The sequence below is a fragment of the Aplidium turbinatum genome, chromosome 6, assembly GCF_918807975.1.
Source record: "Aplidium turbinatum chromosome 6, kaAplTurb1.1, whole genome shotgun sequence".
In the NCBI taxonomy this organism is placed as follows: domain Eukaryota; kingdom Metazoa; phylum Chordata; class Ascidiacea; order Aplousobranchia; family Polyclinidae; genus Aplidium; species Aplidium turbinatum.
Window position 1 is genome coordinate 8,014,981 of NC_137477.1, and position 24,389 is coordinate 8,039,369.

General features: G+C 37.4%; 1 protein-coding gene across 3 annotated transcripts; it reads right to left on the bottom strand.

The window, feature by feature from the left end:
- On the bottom strand, positions 1 to 24,389 carry LOC145771877 (kinesin-like protein KIF28). Of its 3 annotated transcripts, none has more exons than XM_082583625.1 (24): positions 24,263 to 24,389; positions 23,790 to 23,980; positions 22,466 to 22,598; positions 21,730 to 21,794; positions 21,325 to 21,439; positions 20,450 to 20,669; positions 19,650 to 19,851; positions 18,568 to 18,727; positions 18,226 to 18,317; positions 16,348 to 16,458; positions 15,993 to 16,132; positions 15,476 to 15,607; positions 14,345 to 14,508; positions 13,865 to 14,013; positions 12,021 to 12,161; positions 11,704 to 11,787; positions 10,263 to 10,466; positions 7,527 to 7,649; positions 5,877 to 5,939; positions 5,497 to 5,691; positions 5,241 to 5,318; positions 3,828 to 3,884; positions 3,406 to 3,445; positions 1 to 673 (listed from the first exon to the last, which is right to left on the bottom strand). In XM_082583625.1, exons 1-23 carry the CDS (start codon positions 24,306 to 24,308, stop codon positions 3,413 to 3,415), a joined length of 2,898 nt encoding a protein of 965 aa, XP_082439751.1. In that variant the 5' UTR covers positions 24,309 to 24,389; the 3' UTR covers positions 1 to 673; positions 3,406 to 3,412. The 3 variants fall into 3 exon arrangements, with proteins under 3 accessions (XP_082439751.1, XP_082439750.1, XP_082439752.1); XM_082583624.1 differs by having other exon boundaries at positions 21,730 to 21,818; positions 23,790 to 23,981; positions 24,264 to 24,383; XM_082583626.1 differs by lacking the exons at positions 21,730 to 21,794; positions 23,790 to 23,980; positions 24,263 to 24,389.

Genomic DNA, 24,389 nt, shown 5'->3' on the forward strand with positions numbered 1-24,389 from the left:
TGTTTCCGGTTAGACATCGTCCTTACATCTGGCGACTTTAAAATGATTTAAATGAGGCAACGTTTGCTCGCATTCTGAGAAGTGAAAAACATGGGGTAGGAAATGTATTTTACTTTAACAAATATATATTTTAAACACAAACAAAATATAACTGAACAAGTATTAGCCTATCAAATGAAATACAAATAAATTATTGATTATGCGCGGTTCAATAATAATTAGATAAACATATCAGTAACGAACAGATTAAATATTTTATGTAGTCTAAACAGCGTTCTCAAAAACTTGTAGCCTACATGAAGATTTACTTACATAACACTTCAGCTTCAAAGCGTAGTTCCACTGATGTTAACAAGAATTAAGTTACCAAACTATAAAAGTGGGTTGTGTTATTACGCTATGCGATTAGTAAACAATTACACTTTAAGTCTGAGAGAATTTTCTATATTCTCCTACAGGCTAGCCTTGATAAAAAGTTTACTTTGTTGTGACATGACACGTGTAAACTTAACTGTCAGTTCAGAATAGAAGTGTTAATAGAACACATGAATGTTGAAAAATTGTGTTACTAGTCTACTGGGTTTAATAAGTCAATGGTAGGCTACAGTGAATTAGCGAGAAAACGACAAAAATTTATTCATGTTTTAATCAAAGCTTGTTGTTCTTGACGTATCTGTGAAAAAAAAAGATTAAAACCATTATTAGAGTTAGTAAATTCCTCCTATGCAGAAAAAAGCTCAAAATTTGGTAAATACACTTGGTTTGGTTTTTAAATCTTTATCCTCAGACTGACAAAGCCTTGATAGGTTTTCCTGGTAGTTTCGCATACTTGTAAGAGGCTCTTGACGCAGGGCCGGTTACTGAGATTGGCAGAGTGAAGTTTTCCGATTGTTGAAGCGTTGTTGCCGGAAAATTATTCCATTCACTAGGTGCCGCTGAATGGAGATTGGAGAGTAATCCTGAAAATGCGTTGTTCAAGCGCACACCCCGAGAGTCGAACCAGTGCCGCGTGATCTTGAGCCAGGCACATAACCACTGAGCTAACGGGGCGGACACTATTTCTTGTATTTTCGGCACGTCTTTTATCATTTCACTGTGTGTGTGTTTTAGACTTTTTTGTAAGGGTTGTTGGGTTTAGTCCCCTCCCGCATCGCTTCAACAACTGGTACACTTCCAGTTGTCCTAAGTATAAGAAAGGACAAATTCTTTCATTTAATTCGTCTACTTGTTTGAACTGTTTGGTGGCCGTTCCAAATTTGCTTTCATTTACAGTCTACACGGAGCCATAGGCTACACCCAGAGATGGGCGTGATCTTGATCTTGAAGATCACTTTTTTTTTGGTGATCTTGATCTAAGATCACTTTTTTTGTGTGATTTTGATCTTGAAGAACAATAAGATCAAGATCACTTTAAAATTAAAGTTTACTTACTAGAAAGAGGTATTTTTTTAGAACTCGTACTGTACAAAGTAGTTAGTGGCAACTACTAACAATAAGCCACAGTTAATATGATAGCCTATGTGTCCAACAAAAGACGATTTAAAGTTCATCTAATCTGGTCACTGGTCAGTGTTGCAATTTCAAATTGAAAAAGTTTTCTGTGTTGGTCATAATAAAGAAGTCACCTTCCGTGTATGGTACTTTATGTTGACTTATAATAAAAATGATTTAACTTTGTTCACAATTTTCATGTATGAATTTTAAAGAAATGTTTGCTTTCTTTGACTCAATTTTAGATGTTTCAAAAGTCTAGATTGAAGGTGTTAAAAAATCTGGACTCTAGCCGACTTTGGTCATGTAAAGTGGTTTATTGCAGCAAATCAACCAGACCAAGACTTGTTTAGGGTCTGAGTATGAAGTGGTTTGTCTGACCGCAAACCTCTGAACGTTTTTGAAAGCAGACAACAGTATCAAGGTTGCCAGATGGGTAAATGTTGCAATAAACATTGACATAATACAGTGAAAGTTAAAACTACTTAGTAACACGAATAAAAACTCCCACACGAACCAGACAAAAATTTGGTAAAAAATGATGCAGTTCAAAATTTATTTTCGTTTATTTATTATAAACAAAAAGTATAAAACTAATTGCAAATTTTGTGACTTTTTCAGTACTACTGTAATTAACCGCGGCCTTGGGTGTGACGTTGCGATTTTACGCAAACTACGTCAACAATTAATAGGCCTAATAGCAACAGTCACTAACTGATTACAATTCTTAGGCTAGCGTTCGAGTAGTTAAAAGTTAGCAATACTAACTATATACCTTTACCCAGGTGGCTTATAGTAATTATTTTATGCAACATCATTGATCAAAAACTTGATTTTTTTTAAGTACACAAAAAGTGATCTTGATCTTCAAGATCACGATCTTGATCTTCAAGATCACATAGTTTGGTGATCTTGATCTTCAAGATCACCTATTCTTGGTGATCTTGATCTTCAAGATCACCAATACTGGTGATCTTGCCCATCTCTAACTACACCTCAGGTCTGCTTAACTCTACACCATGCAAGCAGAAGAGAATCTAAAAAAATTGGGGAGAACAAAGTCAAATCGAATAAGAAATGCGTCAGATTACACACAACACAATGGCCAAGTCAATATTTCATGTACCGTATGATTAACATTGAAAAACAAGTAGGGAAGTAAGAGCTTTCCAACAAGAAAATTTTGCCATTTTGGTCGCTTTTTGGGTATCTATTGGCTCTAAAAATGCTTTTTGTTTAAAACACTCATTTTTTATGTGATCATAGTATTCTATAACGACAGATAAAGCAGGCTACAGGACACTGAAGTTCAAAATTATTTCTTTTATGACAGCTGAAGCAAGCTGCCGATAGGCTATTTCAGTGATTTATTTAGTGTGAACAGTCGTTAATTTAGGAAATGTGGAAACAGTTTGGACGGTGAAAAACTTCACGCAATTTTTTTCCACCTTCTAACTTTATGCAGCTGAATGAACGACTTTAACTTATACAAATAACGCTATTTTACAGTTTTTGAAAAGCTTGTAACAAAACATCTTTTCGGTCTCTTAAATTAACTGCACTGCTTTAGAACATGCTAATTTAAAAAGTTCCTCCCTTGAATGCGCTACTGTATGAACGTCTTAAACGAATGTCATTTTGCCATCTTTTATTTTTGTGCTATATTTTAACAACATCGTTTTCTGTATTCCGACAAACACAAATAAATTGAGTTGTATCTTAAATAAGCATTTAACAACAGAAATAGAATCTGCATTCACAAATTAGGTCCACGGATACGTGTCAATAAAAATAAAACTTTTGAAAGTTGATAAGTTGTTTTTACTATCTCATAATCGGTTTATTAGCATAAAATCTAAAACATGACACGCAGATATACTGCATATAAGGCTGAAAACAATACGTGATACTTACCCAATGATTATTTCCCCAAAAGTTTACAAAGTACTGTTACCTGTATAAAAATATCAAGTTTTAATCCATTTGTGTTGTCCGTCTACAATAACGTCATGTTAAAGTTAGGTAGACTGACTGTTAATATTCAATCATTCATCGTTTTACTGATATTTGGTGAGACCCTTACGTACTGTAGCCGCATTCGTTTTCACATTTTATAAAAAAAAATTCTTCTGCCAGCTAAAGATGCCATAGTCTTGGTACAACAGTATTTAAAAACCCGATGTTAAGAAGTTAGATTGTCGTGAAGGGAGGAGTGGTGAGAATTAAAGTAACGAATGCACGAACGGCAGGCGTGCTTAGTCAGTCAGTGCTAAAATAGGCCTGCTGTCAGCCATCTTCTCGAAGTGTTGACAAATGTTAATTTAATGAACACTTACAGGAATACTTTGACTTTTTTTAGCCTTCGCTTCATCCAAAAGCTTGGAGAGCGCATCCTAAAAGAAAAACCGCGATAATCACTGATGTGTTCGCTATCAATAACACCAACTATAATGAAAATTAAGACGTGAAATTAAATGAGCGGAGATTGAAACATAAGTTTGAACTGTTTGTTTATGCACTGGTGTTTCAGTCAAAAATAAAGAAGCTTTGCTTTTCATCATCCTCGAGGAGCTATGAAATCAATTGAAACAACAGGGAGGTAATGTGTCACAATATTGTAACGCTTTGCTACCCAAAAGTATCCCAGAAATTTGAATACGAGGTTGGTGATCTGCGGTAGCTTTTTTAAGCCGTTTTAGCTAGTTCAAAATGGCAGCTTTCCACCTACACAATCGGGAAGCTGATCGTGAGCTACATGTCCACAGCAACGGAAGACCTCTGTCCTTCTGCCCCGAGCCAAGGTATCTTGGGGTGACACTAGACAGATCGCTCACATACCGCCATCATTTGGTGTCACTGCGCAAGAAACTCACATCCCGCGCTGCACTACTGAAGCGCCTGGCAGGCTCTAGCTGGGGGGCGAGGGCTGACACTTTGCGAATAGCAGCCTTAGCTCTTGTCTACTCTTCTGCAGAGTACTGTGCACCTGTCTGGTGCCGCAGTGCTCACTGCCACAACATCGACACTGCCATAAACAGCGCCCTGCGCACAGTGACCGGATGCCTGCGTCCCACATCATTGGACAATCTCCCCATTCTCGCTGGCATCCAACCTGCTGAGCTTCGTCGCGAAGAAGCCACTCTGTCCCTTGGTCGACGGGCACTGGAGCCTAACCATCTTCTCCACCACAAGATCTCTGCCTTCCCAAACGGGCACCCCCGCCGACTGAAATCAAGACACCCATTCGTGCCAGCCGCTCGGCTTCTGATCAACGAAGCTGATGAACAAGACATCTCTGCGGCTACTTGGGCGGACCATAAATGGAATTCTGAATGGAGGTCAAGCACCACCAGACTCCATTCATTCATCCCCGACGCCGACACACGCCCCATCGGCCTGACACTACCTAGACAGGCATGAGTGCGCCTCAACCGTCTCCGTGCGGGCGTCGGGCTTTACCGCTCAACCATGCACCAATGGGGAATGGCTTCTTCCTCCTCCTGTGAATGTGGTGCCGAGGAGCAGACCGCAGACTACATCATCAATGACTGTACCATCTTCAAGTCACCTAACGGAGTGGAAGGTCTGCGCGTCATGAATGATGAAACTAAAGACTGGCTGCTATCTTGCAGCCTTCCAGTGTGGTTCGGGAACATCGTGAATCTGGGGTGGTAAAAGGATAGACCCTCGGCCCCAGAAGCTCACACGACGACGACGACGAGCTAGTTCAAAGGAAATAATTGGTTTACCCATTTCTCCTGCATTGCTTTGGTTTTTCGTTTATGGTCCTCATTTTCTTGAACCAATTTCACATTGTGTTTGTCCGTCTGAAAGTGTGTGAAAAATATTTTAAATGTCACATATTTTTGTTAATTTCAAATAAATAATATTATATTGCATCCAATCAAAAATTAATGCTATTTGAAAAAACCGTGTCCGCAAATCAAACGGTTAAATTTTTTTTATGGGTTTACTAACCAAACTGGTTGGCTACACCAGTTTCACCTCTCTTTGTATTGCTTTAATGTTATTCATGGCTGTGTGAAGGTGGTAAACTTCCGATTCTTTCTTTCTAAGTTGCTTCGATTCCTGAGTTGCTTTGTTGTGCATCCCTTGCTTTTCCGGCTTGTATAAAGTAACAGCATCCTCTAATGCCATCAGCTCCTTAGTGGACAGCTTCGCTTTTAAAGGATCATCAGCCTTGATAACAAAATAAATTAATGAACAAAGTTGAATCAGTATCTTACACTATTTGTTAAAACAAGCTTATTTTTGCCTTAAACTTTTTAAGAAGTCTTAAAACATCTTCTCAGAAAAGGCAGTGTTTCGTATGATGTAGACCATAGTACTAATACGAGCAAACAAGAAGAATCATAATAACTCACTTCTGCCATTTGCTGGCCCCACACTTGCACCACCACAGGCGTGTTTTCAAATTCCTCGACAAGCTGGAAGTACAGTGTGTCTCAAAATAAATAAAACTCAAAATATTCGTTAGCAATGTTGTGGGCACTGGCGCCGACTTACGGGGTTACGGGGTGGCCACGCCACCCCATAACCGCTGTGGCGGGGTGGCAGCCACCCCGTTTAGGTTATATTGCTTACTGCAAATAAATGTAATTTGAACGGATGTTTAAATCTTTTTTTGATCATTGGTTTTCGCTTCAAGTCAACGTAAAGCAAGAGGTGAACCAATTCAGTATTGCGAAGAAAATGATTGTTTTTGTCACAAGCATGATACTCGCGTAACATCAAGCAAGCTACGTGAACGAGTTTTTTCCTTGTTGTTGCGATCGTTTTATTTGTTACTTGTCATAAGTCATTGTTACATTTGTTAGGTTTACAATGGGATTTATTAATCAATAAAATACGATCTTTCCAATTTCCATTGCCTCCCTCAAAAATCTTTTTTTTTTAATTTTAAACTGCTTATAATATCGCTATAAATTATGACAGTTATAAAATACTTGGAAACAAAATGCAATTTTCGAAACTATTTGAGTTTTGTTTGAAAAGTGCACTTAGCATGTAAAGTAGCAGTTTTAACGTTCTGCAAATTTACACGTTTACATGTAACAATGTTAAAAACAGATTTTTGTTTCAACTATGTCGCAACTGCTTGATCTATTTGCAAGCAATGAAACAATTTCATTAATGCTTCCAAACGTGGTCTGCATTGTGAAAATATACTTATCGTTGCCTTCCACCACCTGCGAGGCGGAGCGATCGTTTAGTGCACTCAGGCGCATAAAAACCTACTTGCGATCTACCATGACGCAACAGCGATTGAACCACGTCCTAATTTTTAATGTTTATCAAACTGAAGCTTCACGGCTACAACTTGACCAGTTGATTAACAGTTGGATTGACAGAGCTGCTGTTCGCAAAAATACTTTTGCCAAATGTTAAGTGTCAGAGCAGCAACGTAACAATAAAATTCACGACATACTTCCTGTGCTTTGTTTTAAAGTTGCTTTGTAAATTATTGAGTTACAAATCAGGTGTGAAAAGACAATTGCATCTACGAAACACGCTTAGTAAAAATCAAACAAAAACATGCAGTTTGAAAGTTTTTAGATTGCCATATTGTGCTATCCGCCACCCCGTGCAAAAATACAAGTCGGCGCCTATGGTTGTGGGTTGTGGCAATAATCTCTCGATTCTCAACCTCGCTGCATGATGGTAAGTCGCAATGAACAACAATATATTCAACTTAAAACAAAGCATGATTTTAAAGATAAAAATGACTTTGAATGCACATCAGAGTTCTGGGTGAGGGTTTATTAAAGGGGTGTGGTGCGGTGAAAATAGTATTTCCAAATATTTTCTTAGCACATACGGCGGGCTTGATTTTCTGTACTTCAAAGATGGATAGATCAATTATGAGGTTGTGAGGTTTCCGAAGAATAGAAGTCGAGAAATCAGTTTAACTAAAAAGTATTTATAAGGATGATTTCATCGCATCACGTAATTCGGTCAGAAATAAGAGAACAGACAAAAACAATGACCAAGCGATGATCCCAGATTTTACGGACCTCTTGGGAGACAGGAAAGGCACGAAACATCTTCTTAAAACCGATGTCAGCGTTGAGAGAAGCGGAGATATGTTTGCTCTCGTTCCACTCGTGTTCCATAAGGAACTTGTATCGACACCACATCTTTGAAAAAAATACGGAAACACTGCAGTATTGTGCTAATGAAATAAAAGCAGTTAAAATGAAGAAGCTAACTGCTCTAGGCTGCTGCTGAGCTGAGTCGGAGTCTGCCTCGCTTTCTGACCTAGTCTTGTTTTGAAACGATCCCTGTTCCATATCTAGAAAGCTAAAACCTCAATTGCTAAGGTAACATGGATCAGTTGTCAGTAGATGTAACAGAAAATATATTTCGCACTTGCTAGTGCATCGTCAGTTCTGATAAAGGGCAGTTAAAGCCTACAAGTAATGTTTTAAATAACATTACAGTGACGCAATAATGTCAAAACATGAGCGTAAATATTGAAAAAGCATAATCGTAAATATTGAAAAAAATGCTGAATGAAACCTAAACCAAGCCGGCAGTAAAGTAAAGTACGTTTCAAATACATAAACGAGAATTGACGAAAGAGCGGTGAGCAAAGTCTGCAAATGTAGCGTCGTGGCGAATTACAGCTAAGAAAATAAATTATATGCGAAACACGGCAGTCAAAGGCAGTGATAAACAAACTAAGCAGAGCGATAAATAATTAAATGGAGCGTCATGGCAAACACAAAATGTAGCGTTGTGGAAAAAAGAGTAGGCAAAGACGGCAGTGAATAATAAGGCAGTAAAACATTGAAAAAATACCAAAAAAATTAAATTTACCACTTACCAAATTAACTTTACCATTTACCATTTTAAATTTACCACTGAAGATTTCGTCAAAGCTACAGCAAAAGATCGTTGCTTCATAAATGGAAAGTCACACCACCCTATATCCACTTTCAAATTCATATTATACGGAGAAGCCATCCGAATGCGTCTTCTGAATGAGTGCCATGAACATTACATTTCCAGCTTGTCAAGACTCAAAGAAAAAGCTACTAGGTCAGATTTCCCCATCGCGATGACAAATGACATGATTGGAATTGCTTGGACTGACAGACTTAGGCCACTAAAACCTCAAAAGAAAAACAGCAAGACTGTGTGGGCTACTGCTTTCCCAGCTTTACTGAAAATGAGTGAAAAAGAAAAAGAACTTAAACCTGATGTCATGGTCATATACACAAGGCCAAAAATAATTGGAAATTATCTTACAAACTACAAAGATCTATCAAAAAAAATCCAATCTTCTGTTTTACAAAGAGGTTATTCTGCCCCTTGTGGTCGCTGTGCGTTGTGTGGTAACCATGGTCATCATCGCTTGTCAATGGTTTCACATACAACGACTTTGAGCACTCCACAAATACTTTTTAGGTTAAAACAGGAACTCAATTGCAGCAATTATGGGGTTTATGTAGCAACATGTTTACTTTGCCATGAACAATATGTTGGACAAACTGTTAATAAATTTTCGGCTCGCTGGTCAGGCCATCGTGCAACTTGGAACACTTTCGATTTTTCTTCAAATAATGACAAGGACGCGTTATTAAAACATTTTGCTGTGTTTCATGATCTAAGAACTGAACCACAACTTTCCCAATGCTACAATGTCACATTTGTTGAACAACCCAATATTGATAATCTAGATGCTTGTGAAGATAAATGGATACATAGGATACATGCCAAAATAAATATGCAAAAATTAATTCTGCCACAAGTTTAATTTTTTGACGCTCCACTACATTTTTGGTATTTTTTCAATGTTTTACTGCCCTATTATTCACTGCCGTCTTTGCCTACTCTTTTATCCACAACGCTACATTTTGTGTTTGCCATGACGCTACATTTAATTATTTATCGCTCTACTTAGTTTGTTTATGACTGTCCATTGACTGCCGTGTTTCGCATATAATTTATTTTCTTAGCTGTAATTCGCCACGACGCTACATTAGCAGGCTTTGCTCACCGCTCTTTCGTCAATTCTCGTTTATGTATTTGAAACGTACTTTACTTTACTGCCGGCTTGGTTTAGGTTTCATTCAGCATTTTTTTCAATATTTACGATTATGCTTTTTCAATATTTACGCTCATGTTTTGACATTATTGCGTCGCTGTAATGTTATTGAAAACATTACTTGTAGGCTTTAACTGCCCTTTATCAGAACTGACGATGCACTATAGCAAGTGCGAAATATATTTTCTGTTACATGTACTGACAACTGATCCCTGTTACCTTAGCAATTGAGGTTTTAGCAGTTAAAATGAAGTATGGAATACGTTAAATTTACGTTTAATTTATAAAAGAAGTAGGCCTACGTTAAACTATATGTCATATTATTAATTAATTTGAGGCATTTGCAATTTTGAGGCAATTTGTAATTTGAGGCATTTGCGGCACTATATGTCATATTATTAATTAATTTAAGTAATTTGAGGCATGAAAAACGTCAACATACATTTGTTTAATGTACATCACAATTATATTAAAAAGATACCGCCATTTTGCTTGCAGCGTTTCCATTACGAGTTTTGCTGATCAACTTACTCCAATTGAATTTATATAACAAACCCAGACAGCAAAATCCGTCATTTTTACATTGATTCAACGTTTGTAGACGTGTAAAAATGTAAAAATATAATGTAATGTAAAATGTAAAAATAAAAATGTAATGTAAAAATAACGGATTTTGTTGTCTGGAAATACGCTGTCTTACTCTGATAAACTTTTTCGGAAGATCAAGTATCTTTTTGATCTCAATCAAAAATTGGAGATTTTTTCCCACGAGTTCTTCAGGATCCTCAACGTACTCATCCAGGAGCTGTTCTCCTTTGTCAGAGAAAGGAAGGGCTTCTATGCTTAGCAATCCAGTGTCTTTCCCGTGGTAATTTCTTACCACCAAGGTGTCTTCCATGTCCATCTGAGGATGATGTACGCAGTGTCGGTATTTAGTCACTTGATCCACCAAAAGTTAAAGACGGCGAAACAACGTCAAAAAGACGGGTTCGTATTTTTGCTTTTTTAGGTTAGACAAGATACATTATTCTATAAGGCAGGGGTGTGCAACGTGCGGCCCGCGAAGATGTGCCAATTTTGAAACGTGTTTATAGTTTAGTTTAGTCTGGTACGTGTGAACAATTCATTGTGGAGTGGATTATTGTAGATTTCGCACCTTTTGTTAACCATTTTAGAAATCTCCAACCGGTCACCGCTAATCCATTGTATTTAATTATTTGGAACGTAAAATGTATGGTCACATAAAAGGCATTATGAACAAATTACGACTTTGAAAAGCTCACGTACAGACAGGAAAACTTTTCTACTTTCCAACTTTGAGAGACTATGGAATGCATCCTGAGAAGAAAACTGAATTTGCAGACCAACTTGAAATATTGTTGTATGAATTTTTGGCTCGTTTCAAGGACTTCAATGACTTAAATCTCATGAACAATTGTTTGGTATATTCACTTCGCCATCCAACACAGACATTGCCAAAGCACCAGCAGATGTAAGTTGAACTGATTGATCTTCAAGAGAAAACAGATTTGAAAGCAAAGTAGGCTATTTAGAAATGAATCTTGGCGATTTTACCGAAAACATCTCAACTAAGATGACTTTCCACATTTGAAAAAATCCATGGCTTCAAAAATGGCTCTTTTTGGCTCAACGTATTTGTACGAACAATTTTTTTCTAAAATGGGCGTCATGAAATCTCCCTAACAATCGGTTGTGACAAACGAACACTTGAAAAACGGACTTCGAATTGCGATTGCGCTTCTCTTAAAGTAAATTTGAAAAAAGTCGTCGGGAAAAGAAGCCAGCTGCAAATTTCTCACTAAACTCGTTGAAAGTCGGTGTGACAATAAATTTGAATAGCAGTTTTCTTCAGAAATTTATGTGTCTTAACTTATTAATTCTGCAAGGAGATAACCCCTAATAATGCAATAAGAATAACATGATTAACATAAAAACTAATTTTTTGTGCCTGCAAGTACTAGAAATCATCTGTTAAATAAACCTGCGGCCCGCGGTTTCACCCAGTTATTAATATCTGGCCCTCCTGCAATAAAGGTTGCACACCCCTGCTATAAGGGTTGGAAGCACTTGTTGTTTCGTGACTTTTGTTCATTTAAATTACTTAAAAGTTCTTCACTCACCAAATAAGCAAGACTTTGCACATATAGATTCGCTGTTCCCACCAAAACATCTTTATCAACCATGGCGCAGAATGGATAACCGGCCTAAACCATTAGTTACGATAATTTAGATGTAGGTTACTAAGAAGATGAAGGTAATGTTTATGTAAAGTTGTGATTATCAAAGTGGGGATTTCTTTAAATAAATACAGTAGATTTGACTTTAAAATATAATACTAAAAAATGTTCATGTATTCAAATTGAATGTAAGTTCATTTCATTAAACATACACAAACTAGAAAGGAATTGTGCTTTAGGCAAGATTCGAACTGGCGCACCTTGTCAGTCTTGTCCCAATCTTTATCTTCCTCCATGAAGGCTTGATAAATCTCCTGCATAGCGTACTTTCTGTTCGTGAACTCATTTCTGCTCCAGAAAAATTCGTTGCCATTTGTCAATTTTTTCGCTTTGATACAGACCTGAAGTTTAAAAAAAATTCTCAGACGACAATCCAAACGCTGTAGAAGTTGCATTCACTCACTGCCAAACATCGTATCCATCTTACGTATGTTTCACCTTTTTATTATTTGTCGTATTTTTACACGTACTAGCTGAAGATTCTATTATTACAGCGAAACTGATTCTTAATAAATTATATATAGATTGTTGGCTGCATGGTCGAGTGGTGAGGGCTCGATATTCGAAAGGGCACCGGTTCGACACCGCTCAAGAGCACGTGGCTGTGTCTTCGGTAAGACACTTAAAGACATGCCTGATGGTGGACACGAAAATTGAAGTTCCTGCCTTCCGCCCACCATGGCCACCTGGAGATGCGGCCTGATTTGTCACATTTTGCAGATTTTGATTACAGCTACTGCTAGTGCTTGACTGACATTTTTTGAGATGTTTTTACTTTTTGCGGTTTCCTAATGACAAAAAACTTTTTTGTTGTCTTGGGGAAGCAGTAGCGAATGAGAAAAAGTAAGTTGAAAAACGCAAAATCAGACTGTTATTGAAAATTAACAGTCTGACTAAAATTTACAAAATCAAATTTTCTTTGTGTTTCAACATGTGAGGATGTTAAAACCTATTGTGTCATCTGAGGAAAAGAATAAAGAAAGCGTAAAAATCTAATTTTTAGAAAAATTTATTTAAACGTTCGCCCAAAGTTAGAAAAACCTGGAAATTTCTGCAAAATGTGACAAATCAGGCCGTATCTTTAGGTGGCCATGCGCCCACTTATTCCAAATTTTCAACCACAGGGGGTAAACCTGAATATTCGAAATGCCAACATTCAATAAATGCAAATTAGCAGTATTCGGTTTCGTATCACTGTCAACAAATAGAAAAATGTGAAGAAAGGCGTTCTTCCCGGCTATCAGCACAAGGCTGATTACTCACTAGCACAGCGAGCTGCAGTGACGCTTCGCTAACCAGAACGGTGTAGCTTCCACGCCAGCCATTGAGACCTCCAATTAAACGTTTAAGTTATTTTGGCAGCCGATTGTAGCATCGAATAGACAGCGATAGACACGTGTTTCGCCCATGAGGCTGGGCTCATCAGTATCGCACCGTATTCTTGCCACTTGAGTAATCGACCGCCGCTTTACCAGTCAGTTTAACTCTTATCTTTGTGGAAAGAAAGAGCCAACAAAACCAGCAGGTGCCAGGGGTAGGTCAATGTGAAGAAAGGCGTTCTTCCCGGCTATCAGCACAAGGCTGATTACTCACTAGCACAGCGAGCTGCAGTGACGCTTCGCTAACCAGAACGGTGTAGCTTCCACGCCAGCCATTGAGACCTCCAAATAGAAAAATCTTAAAAATTTCTTGCTGGAGTCGAAAGATAGATCGTGGTATATTATTCACCATTTTTTTTGATCTCACAACGCTTGATAACAGCACAGTAAGAATAACTGCAGCGCCAGGATGGAATAACGTGACTGTCACCATCTCGTAGGCAAGATGACGTCACTTTTTAAAATGTTTTGTGTTTGATATTGGTTTTGCTTACTGTACTTACCAAATCTTTCTCCTTGTGAAAAACATTGAAATGATGTAAAAGGGCAAGTTTTGATGACCGCACGACAGTCCTGTTTCAATTGTTTTACCATCTAGTTACGTGGAAACGATGCACAAAGGGCAAATTTTGTTGGCTGGTTAGATGTGCCCGCAGTCTGTTTACCTCAGTCTTCCCTTCTTTCAGTCCTTGAGCTTGTGGGGTTAGCAGGGCGATTTCGTAAAGCATTTTTTTATCCAATTCTTCCGACATTGCGTTTGCCTCATTAACCATGGGCATCATCTGAACCAAATCATCTTGCAACATGATGTCCTCTGAAATCAAATTAAATTCACAATAGTATTGATAAAACAATGTTTAGAGCTAGAATCTAATGCTAGGTACCCGTTTTTGTTTCTAGTAAGCAAATCATACCAATAGTAAGGGGGACGGGGGTACTGGGCTGTTTAGGCCTCACTACAGACTACAGAGGTGTCAAATCGAAAAGAAGAACAAACCCCGCCTTTAAAAGACAATTAAAACAGTTCTAAAGCTTCAGACATTGAGAATACTGAGAAAAATTAAAAGTTATAGGAAGCAGGCAAACAATTTTTTAAACAACTTAAAATGCGAGAAAATAATGATAATGATAACATTTAAAAACACCTTTAGTTTTCCCTGCCTTGTCCATGTCGAATCCTTTGCTTGTCGCAATCTCTTCTTGAGCAAAGTCAAACGTTACTTTGAGTTCAACTTTTCCTTCTCGCTCCTGCTTGGCTGCGTCTCGTGGGTGATGGAAGGCGTAAAGATGGTTTGACCCAAACAATACTCTGCAACATCCAGACAGCCAAATCCGTCATTTTTACATTGGTTGAACGTGTGCAAACGTTAAACTGATGTGTTGTGATAAACAAGGTAAACTAATGCTAAAACTTGAATGAGGCTGTTCATCAGGCATTTAATTAAATAACATTATACGTTTTACTGGTGCAAACTAAGCTGAACTATCACAAGATATATTTGTTTGGAAGTTGAATTTCATTTTGCATGTTTAGTTGATTTACAGCAACATGGTCCTGGGTTTTGCCATGCTAGACAGGTAGTCACTACCTGATTTAGCCCCCTGAAGAAGTCTGATTGACAAAACGCCGGAATAAAAGCAGATTATCACCTTATACATTTTGTGGTAGTTCAGCTTAGTTTGCACCAGTAGAACGCATCATGTTATTTAAAGTGCAACTGCACGATGACTTTTACCGCACTTTATCTGAAAGAGCATGTATCAATCTATAAATACCAACCTCGCCGTTACATTTTAAGGCTACGTTTATCTCAATAAAAATTATCAAAACCATGGTTCTCCACGCGCTTGTATTTTTGGCCACGTTGCTGCAATGGCGGATTGTATTACACACCACACCGGATTATGACGTCAGTTCGAGACAGACTTCGAACCAACAATCGCTTTTACTAGTCCTTTCGTTATTTTTTCGTTATTTGATGCCAAGCTTATCTCGGCTAGTTTGGTCTCCACTCAGGTCGCCTTGAACTGACGTCATATCACCAGATGGCGTTGACGAGTTTGCCACTTCCAGGTAGCATGAGAGAGAAGCGCTAGAGAGCGTGGGAAAAAGGTCGGTTTCTTGGCTGTGGGCCTCCATTGTAAGGAAGTGAGTTTTTCAACCGGCACCGGATGTCTTGGCAATGGATTCTAGCCGATGTTAATTCGATTGTGCTAATGAAGATAAAGATAAACTAATGATCTTCAAAGTGTCCAAAGGTTCAACAATCCATTACCTGTCGTTATGGAAAAGTTGTGTTTTTTCAACTATCGTTTTTCCGTTGACAAGCAGTTTACTTCCACCACTTGGAGTCAGAAACACTTTTTCATTTGGACTGTTTTCGATCACCGCATGTTCTTTTAAAATGCTGTAAGATGGAAGGCGATCATTGGTTCAGTTCAGACAAACTACAAAAGCATCATCAAAAACTCCATTTAGTCCTTTATAACTCGGCAGCAGTATAGTTCTTATACAAAATTGCTGACCACTGGAGAAACTTTACCAACCGATGTATCAATCCTATACAGGTAAGCAGCCTTCACTATATCACGAAAAAAATGTTCATACCATTGTAAATATTATATTTATCAAATATTTTTTTGTTTTCGTAGATTTTTCATGCAGTTTTGGATTGAATTTAAATTAACACATTAACTGACTGTTGGTTTCTTTTTATTCTTCTGAAAACTATTTTATTCTTCTAAAAAATATTTTCAACAATAAAATAAAGGCCAATTAAAACAAATACAAACTTGAGTCCTCTTAAGACAATGGAAGCAGGTTCTTTGTTTCCCACAGTAACGATGCCTGGTGGTGTCAGGTGGACTATCATGCCGGTTAGCATCGGGTCTTCGTTTAAGTTCCAAAAGTTTGGTGTTGTTTTTCTCGCTTCCTGAAAATGATAATAATAATACGACAATGAAAAAGATTCCATAGACTCCAAAATATTAGCTGTCGATTACTAGGGACGGTGGTAAATTATATCATACAGCAAAATCTGTCATTTTTACACAAGTTCAACGTTCACAGAAGTTGAATCAGTGTTAATCTAAGTTGGCACATTCGTCCCCTGTGCTAAAGCTAAACTACTAATGCAAAAATTAAAACCTGTTTAGATTTCTCCACATCCATTCGATCCTGACTCTGCGTGCCTTGCTCTTCCAGGCGCTGCTGCCATGTTCTTTTCATATTTTCAATTTCTTCCTGGTTTCTTCTCAACTGCAAGTTTTTACTCAATTAAATATGTTCACGTTTTCAAAAAGTCGAAGGCGTTCTCTTGTTTATCTCTATTTTATAACCTTAGTTCAAAAAATTGAAATGAGCGTGATCTTCATGGAGTTTTTGGAATTCGTTGATAAACCTTATATAAAAAATATCAACAGCATAAAAACATTACGTCATATTACGTCAAACTTACCGCTATAATATTACCAGAGGTGGGCAAAGTTACTTTCAAAAGTAACTGAGTTACAGTTACTTGGCCAAAATAGTAACTGAGTTACCGTTACAGTTACCGATTTCAAAAATGTAACTAGTTACAGTTACTAGTTACTTTCAGTTACTCATAAATCTCAACATAAACGCTGTAATCCAAATTTAAACAAACAATTATTTGCGGGAGGCGCATCCATTCTCCTCAACATTTATTAAATGTATCACGCACCCTGTGGTGCAAATTCTTTTCTAGTTACGCAGTTGCCTTTTCCTAATGTAGTTTGTTTTCCGTTTGTCTGTTTTCCACACTATTGCTTATAATCGTTGCGTGTTTCTTGATGCTTATAGTCAGTTAGTTATAGTTATATACTTTCAAAAAGTTTAAATTTATTACAATTTATACATATTTTCAGATTCCTGATGAGGGCTTAAGTTAAGCCGAAAACGTTTGACTGTTAAATTACTTGTAAATATGTAAACTATATTGTTGTAATGCTCAACCCTGTGGTATTGTTGTGTTTTGCCTGTTTTTGGTACAAAAAAGAAAACTCTCTTCCGAAACTATATTCTCTTTAAATGCTCGAAACAAAGGAAATAATTAGTTTTCCCTGCTAGGCCTATGACTCGAAGTTACTTAGACATCGACTTCCAATTTTGAATCGAGAAAACAATGATGTAATAAGGTTGCGAACAGTGAACGTAACACCGAGACTCCGGGTCTAAATACTCCAAAAATACGACTCCTGTACACCTCTGGCAGCTATACGACAAGCATGAGCTGAGCTATCAAGTGTTGCCAAACACTTTTGCTAAACATTGCATAGAAAGTCACATATTGATCAATCACCAAAAGCAATTAATTTAACCAAATCAGTTCTCAAAAAGCGCTAAAAAAGAGCCAAATTGCCAAACCATAAATATGAAACCAAACGTCTTAAAAAATCGCCAGATTTCTGGATTTTGGCGATGAATTTGCCAATATGGCAATTCTGCTCCATAAGATCACAAAACAAGAGCGCCGCGCATGGGCAGTGCTGCTCCGATACAGCTGCGAGAAGAATGCATTATTGAGCAACGCGTAGCAAACACGCATAAAGCATGACACAAACATGTGCAGAGTAATGGACGGCAATTAGAAACATAAATTTCAATACAAAAGTAACTTGTAACTGTTGAAAAAGTGCTAAAATAGGAACTAGTTACCGCGTTTCGTTACTTTTGGAAAATAGTAACGAAGTTAGCGTTACAGTTATTCAAAAAGTAACTAGTTACTGCCCATCTCTGAATATTACTACCATCCAACTACAGTAGCAGCAAATGATAGTTAACTTATATATCATCGGGAAAGGTTTCGCCAAAATTTAACAATTCAAACAACTCTTCTAAATATTTTAAAAACATCAATTTTGTAATGTCGATGTTTGAATAGTTTAGTTTAAAAATTTAAAGTTTGCAATTGGTTCATGAATCAAGATGAAATAAACTGAAATCTTATTCTCTTCTTTCAATAAATCCCTTCAAGATTCAGATAAAATCAAGATAATCCCTAACCTCCTCCTCCTGTGCTCGTTTCATCTCATCCATCTCAGCTGATGAGATTCCCTGGAGTCCACTACTTCCCGGACCTTGGTTTTTCAGCATATCTTGAAAAAAAAATACGTGACAAGTCATGTGGTCAGTCACGTGATACGACACTCCGGAGGTTTTTATTTGTAAAAGAGAATTGAGCTGCAATAATGGATATAACTATAACTTGCCATCAACTTTTTTTGGGGGAAGAAACTTTTACGTGAAGACAGTAAAAAGTAATGGTAAATAGTAGGCTAGATCTCTAACTGTAACAACTTTGGCTTTATTCACTATTTTCCTTCATAGCAAATGCCAACTCGCTACCTTGCAACCGAGTAATTTCTTCTTTCATTTCGCGAATTAGCTTGTCAGTGGGGCTTTCATTAACGACAGCTTTGGTTTTGATGTTCTTAGCACGATCGGCAAACCTCAGTGTGGACAGTGTTTCATCATAGTTGATATCAGCTGGGCTTAAAGCAGCAATCTACAACAAAGGAATCAAATTACTTACTCTAAAAATTGGCGATAAACTTTCAATCACGGGCAGCCTACTTGATTTACGTTGAAATTTCAAACACCTATAAGTAGTTGGTTGATTGCGACAAGCACTGAGCCGAAATAAGTGCTTGTACAGCATTGATTAAAATACACTTTCAAGTTTTGCGCATCACGTATTTTCCAATTTATGACATGTGGCCCAATATATTTGCCAATATTCAAACTCGAAAGTCCGTATTTAGCGACCTTCGCAGCAATGCACAGAAGTAAGTGTCAGTACTGAGCTAAACTTGGTGTCCGACGTTTTCTTCGTAAACAGTTCTTCGTAAAGCAATTCTTCGTAAGCAATTTTTCGTAAAACAATTCTTCAAAAAGGTAATTCTTTGTAAAACAATTCTTCCCAAAGCATTTATTCGTGCATGCAATGGAGATTTGATGTATACGAAGAAATGCTTTACGAAAAATTCTTTTACGGATTTCATTTCACCAACAACTGTTTACGAACAATTGTTTTACGAAGAATTGCTTACGAAGAATTGCTTTACGAAGAATTGTTTACGAAGAATTCGCCTATAACCGCTAAACTTACATTTAGGACTAAAATACAGTTATCAATACAGATTTTTGTCAGCTGCGTGAACTCGGTCCACAGCTCTAAAGGACGTCGGTTTGCCTCTTGTAGAAAGCACGCGGACGCGGTTGTGGTCACTGGTAAGAAACTTAAAGAAGAACCTGAAGGTGGACACGTAGATTGGCTTCCTTGCCAATTTAAAACTTTCATTGAACTTAAGCAGATAAAACCATGATTAGTTGGTTTTATCTGCTTATACTTCAACAAAGTTACCTCTCTACCATTTAATGAAATTAGTTCACTTCAATACGGAACAAACAACCAGTCAACCACCCACCATGATCGTCTTACTGTTCCCTCCCAGAGCGTTCTTAAGAAGCCGCGTCAGAGTTGAGTCTCGGAAGGGAACAGTGACTGTCTTGCCCTCCTGCACGTCAGCGAGTGCTTTTATACAGTTTCCCAAACACAACAAGCTACGGTTGATCATCGATCCCTCTTTCAAACGATCGCCCGTGGCTCCTGTACTGTCAGCCCGTTCGCTGTTTGAAATAAGGCAAATGAAATGCAAATTTATGCAATAATGATGTGATGCTTAATGTTTTATATCGTCATGCAATGATACAAATGATAAATAAAAGTTTCTTGATTGTGCAAATTTCGGCTACTTTTCCAAGAGTAAAACTGCTAGCTGTTTTGTTGACAAAAAAGCTCAAGAAAAATTGCACTAAAATACAAAAAAGAAGAAATGCATAAAAGTGCATAAAGAACAAAAGGTGCACATTAGAATTAACATTTGCTGTTGGGAAACGTAATAATAATGATGTTTTATTTTGCGCCCACTGCGATCACAGATGCGATACAACAGACAACAGGAAGCAGCGAAGTGACATATTAGTCTTCGAGTTTGCGCTCCCCTTATTTTGGCATGCCATTAAGTGTCTTTGCCGTCAACACTGCCGAGTGCTTTGGAGCAGTGTCGAAAGCATGTCCTTTCGAACGTCTCGCAGACATTCTCACCACTCGCCCACGCAGCACAATAAATTTACTCTACTTTAACATTACTCACTAACTATGGCATACATGGACACAAGTGCTATTCCATAAAGACAAGGACAATATTCACTCAATGTAGGTTACCTCCCCGCCAAATCAACAAGATTGATAATGGAAGTCTTGGTCATGCTTTTCCCCGCATCGTTCATGGCTTTCTGAGTGAAGTTGATGGCTACTATAGTATGAGCTCGCGAGCTCGTGGCATTCATGTTCGTAGCGGCCAGGGTTCGATTCCTTGTGCCTTCAGCGATCCTTGCTTCAATGGCAGTGTAATTAACGACCGGCGACACTTGAAGCTGTTCCACTAAAGACGAAAGCTTCCTAGTTAATCGAAATCGCCCTTTTTTACATCGTTTTTACGTCTGGCGATGATGATGTCACAGGGAAACATTTCTGAGTTGGATTCTGTCAAACATTGATCAAAACAACTCATACATTGTTTTATTTTTAAACTTGATAAATACATGTGTAGATACCAGTACCAGGAATTGCATGTTGGCCTACTCTGTGGCCTATGCTAGTTGCACACTCAATGCTACTATTGTATTTGTTAAACTAGCACCTGCTAGACTTTTGTTTGTGTATTAATTTTTTATTTCAAATACATTTTGTCAGTTAAATTTTCGATTTAGATAAACCTCTAATTTTTCCATGATCCCATAGAATTGATGAGGTACGGTACCAAAAAATGGACAGTTACTTTGCATTTCATAACTGCAATTAGGGCAACAGGCCTTTAGTTGAAGGCATTCTGCGTTAGGCCTAAAATTCCAGTGCAACCACATTTGACACAAACTTATAAAGTACCGTAGTTAAAAATTTGGGGCTGTCGGAATTAAAGATTGCATTAATATCGACAAATGAAGTCTTTGCCATGTTTTAAAGTTAAACTAGTGCAATAGGCCGAAATGTAAAATAACAGCCAACTGATGTAATAAAAATAACCACCTTCATCTCACCATAGAATCCTTTTTGGGGGTGTTCACGAATTCTTAAACCTCCTTTTTTAAATGAAGCCACGTTCAGCAAGTCTTTTACTGTTTCGTTATAGATTTCCAGCATAGAAAGCGACACCTGTGCAAAGCAAAAAAGGAAAGAAATTTTACTAAATATAACTTTAAAAATATCATTACAAAGTAAGGGATCACATTTAGAAAAAAAACATAAATTAGATCACCAGAATGTAGCCTTATTATCTATACCAGAAATATCTAGAACACAAATGCGAGCTGTATTTAGCCCTCCACCTGTATACTTGCGGGTAGCCTACGTTATTTAGACACTGAAGTAAATAGCCAACCCTGATCTGTACTGTTTCTGATATTTAACTACTTATTTAATGTTTCGGATAGTTTATGTTCAACCTGATATTCAGCTTCTTTTTCTCTACTATCTGTTTTCTTCTTTTCCTCAATCACTCTGAACAACTCTTCGCAAGTAATAGGAATAATACCTGGTTATGCACACATTAAAACATGCAGGCTCTTAAAACCTTATCAGTGATACGTAGAAGGAAGCTTTTTTAAGTAGTTAACCATAAAAATGCTATTTGTTGCTCAGGTATCTAAAAACTTTCAAACATCTTACGAACGCTCTCTAAATTTTACTATCCTGAAAAAAATGAACTTTTAATGGCTTTATAGTTTTCTATCCTTCAAAACTTTTCTCTTTTACATTACTGCTGTGATGTATTACTGCACTGATATGCATTACTATTTCCTATCATTGCACTGAGTATTTTTATAGGTGCACAAATAAAAAAGGTTAGCCAACAATCTTTTATTATTCAAGCAAAGGTTAATATCAAAACAGCTTAAATGCCATATGATTATATTTTCATCATTGATGAGCCTGGAACAAAAGCCACAGTATTGGCTAAAACAAGTGATATACCAGCATGTTAATCAACGTTACGGGTTAGTTTTAAATGGGAAATTACTTCACAAGTCATTTAAACCAGGGTCCTCCCACAGCTCTATAGTATTAAACCTGAATGAATTTTTGGAATTTACCATACACAATATCATATAGTAGGCATAAGCTTAAATATCAAAATTTCATGAAATGTATTAATCACTACAATAAATTGGTGAGATTGACCTTTGTTCAGATTGTAGCCAACCATGGAGTAGGATTTTCCTGAACCAGTCTGGCCATAGGCAAACAAAGAGCAATTAAATCCATTCCATGCATTCTCAAGCACTCCTTTTCCCAAATCTTCAAACACTCTTGACTAAATAACAATGGTTACAAAAAACATCTTTTGAAATGTTGAGTCTATGTATTTTAATTAAACAAGAACTTAAGGCATGAATCTTCTTCTCTAAGTCAGAGAATTCATAGATGCACAAAGCATCATGCCAAAAATCACTGTGCTGTTGAACTCTTATTTATTACACTCAAGCATTACACAGCAATTCCAAACATTGGCTTTCCAAAACATGTTTATAAAGCTTATTAAAGGGCGGGGAAACCCAAATTAACTTTGCGAGTTTTTTGTTTCAGCGTGATGTCATTGTGTACAACATGCATTTTAGCAATAAAAAAATCCAAATTTTGTTGCCCTCGTCTCGCTAAGGCCGCTTTTGTTTGATGCCCGTTTGCAAGGTCTCGTTGCGCATCAAGCTGTGATGCTTTGCGCTGTGACGTCACAAGGTACATATAGTTGTGGCCAAAAGTTTAAGACCAGACTTGATTTATGACGATTTTTGCATTACTTCAAAATACTGCATCAGATACAAGATGATGCATCAAGATGATGCAACTGAAACAATATCTGATGCAGTATTTTGAAGTAATGCAAAAATCGTCATAAATCAAGTCTGGTCTTAAACTTTTGGCCACAACTATATGTACCTTGTGACGTCACAGCGAACAGCGTCACAGCTTGATGCGCGCGAGACCTCGCAAACCGGTATCAAACAAAAGCGGCCTTAGCGAGACGAGGGCAACAAAATTTGGATTTTTTTATTGCTAAAACGCATGTTGTAGACAATGACATCACGCTGAAACAAAAAACTCGCAAAAAGTTAATTTGGGTTTCCCCGCCCTTTAAGCTTAAAGACTGTCCATAAAAAGGGAGACACAAGCATAGGTCTAGCATTACATAGATGCTTTGCATAATTCAGTGCATGGAATAATTGACAGGCAACAACAGTATAACAGCAAGTGGAAACTTCACGCTATCGATCTCGGTGACCAGGGTGTAATAGTGGTTCAAACTTCCTACTGTATGCCAAACTGTTTGAATTGGGTTTACAAAGCTAGGCCTTTTTGGGCCGAGGATACTCAGTCACCTATCAAGCACTATTGGAATTGACAACCCCCAATCATGATGATTGATGCTGAATGTGCGTGTCAGTACAAAATATGCCAAACAGAAAATTATGATAATACTAATTTTGAAATCGACCAGTCAACTTACTTGATCAGCATATCGAGGACCATCTGGCAAAAGATAACCATCCTCTCTTTCCTTAAAGCCGTCATGTGACCAGTACGAGAAATCAAAAGTAAACTTCTTTTCAGGAAAGTGGCCTTCGGGATCAACGATAGTTGTTGTGTTTTCAACCATGTCAATGATACGTTTGGCATTTCTTGACTGTTCACGAGCATTGTAAGATTTTGTTAAGGATAATTAAGATAATTCATAGCTTTAGGTACGGTACGTAGTATGCGAAATATTTTCACACCATACAAAAAATGCATAGAAATATAATATTGCCTTCATTTCATAGTATAAAAACAGTTGTCAGTAGAAAAAATGTTTGTTATTGAACTACAAAAATTTTGCTAGCAAATTTTTTTGTTGAATAGATTAGAAATTGTCCAATCGCATACATTACTGGTACCATGTTTCTTACAGATAGTGCATAAATCTTCTGAAAATGAAGGATATAAATGGACGAAGCCGCACAGCAACTCTCAAGTTTGTATCAGCCATTCTTGAAACCAAAACCAATTAAATTGTATTCACAAAATGCTTTGTAACCCAAATCCTTCAAAAGTATTTGTAGCAGTCAAC

Coding starts and splice junctions, on each gene's coding strand:
- LOC145771877 (XM_082583624.1), bottom strand. CDS start 24,308: ATGGCTGATACAAACTTGAGAGTTGCTGTGCGGCTTCGTCCATTT. Junction 21,819..22,465: donor TGGCTACAATCTGAACAAAG/GTCAATCTCACC, acceptor GTGCATAACCAG/GTATTATTCCTATTACTTGC. Junction 12,162..13,864: donor TGAAAGAAGGGAAGACTGAG/GTAAACAGACTG, acceptor TTTAAACTTCAG/GTCTGTATCAAAGCGAAAAA.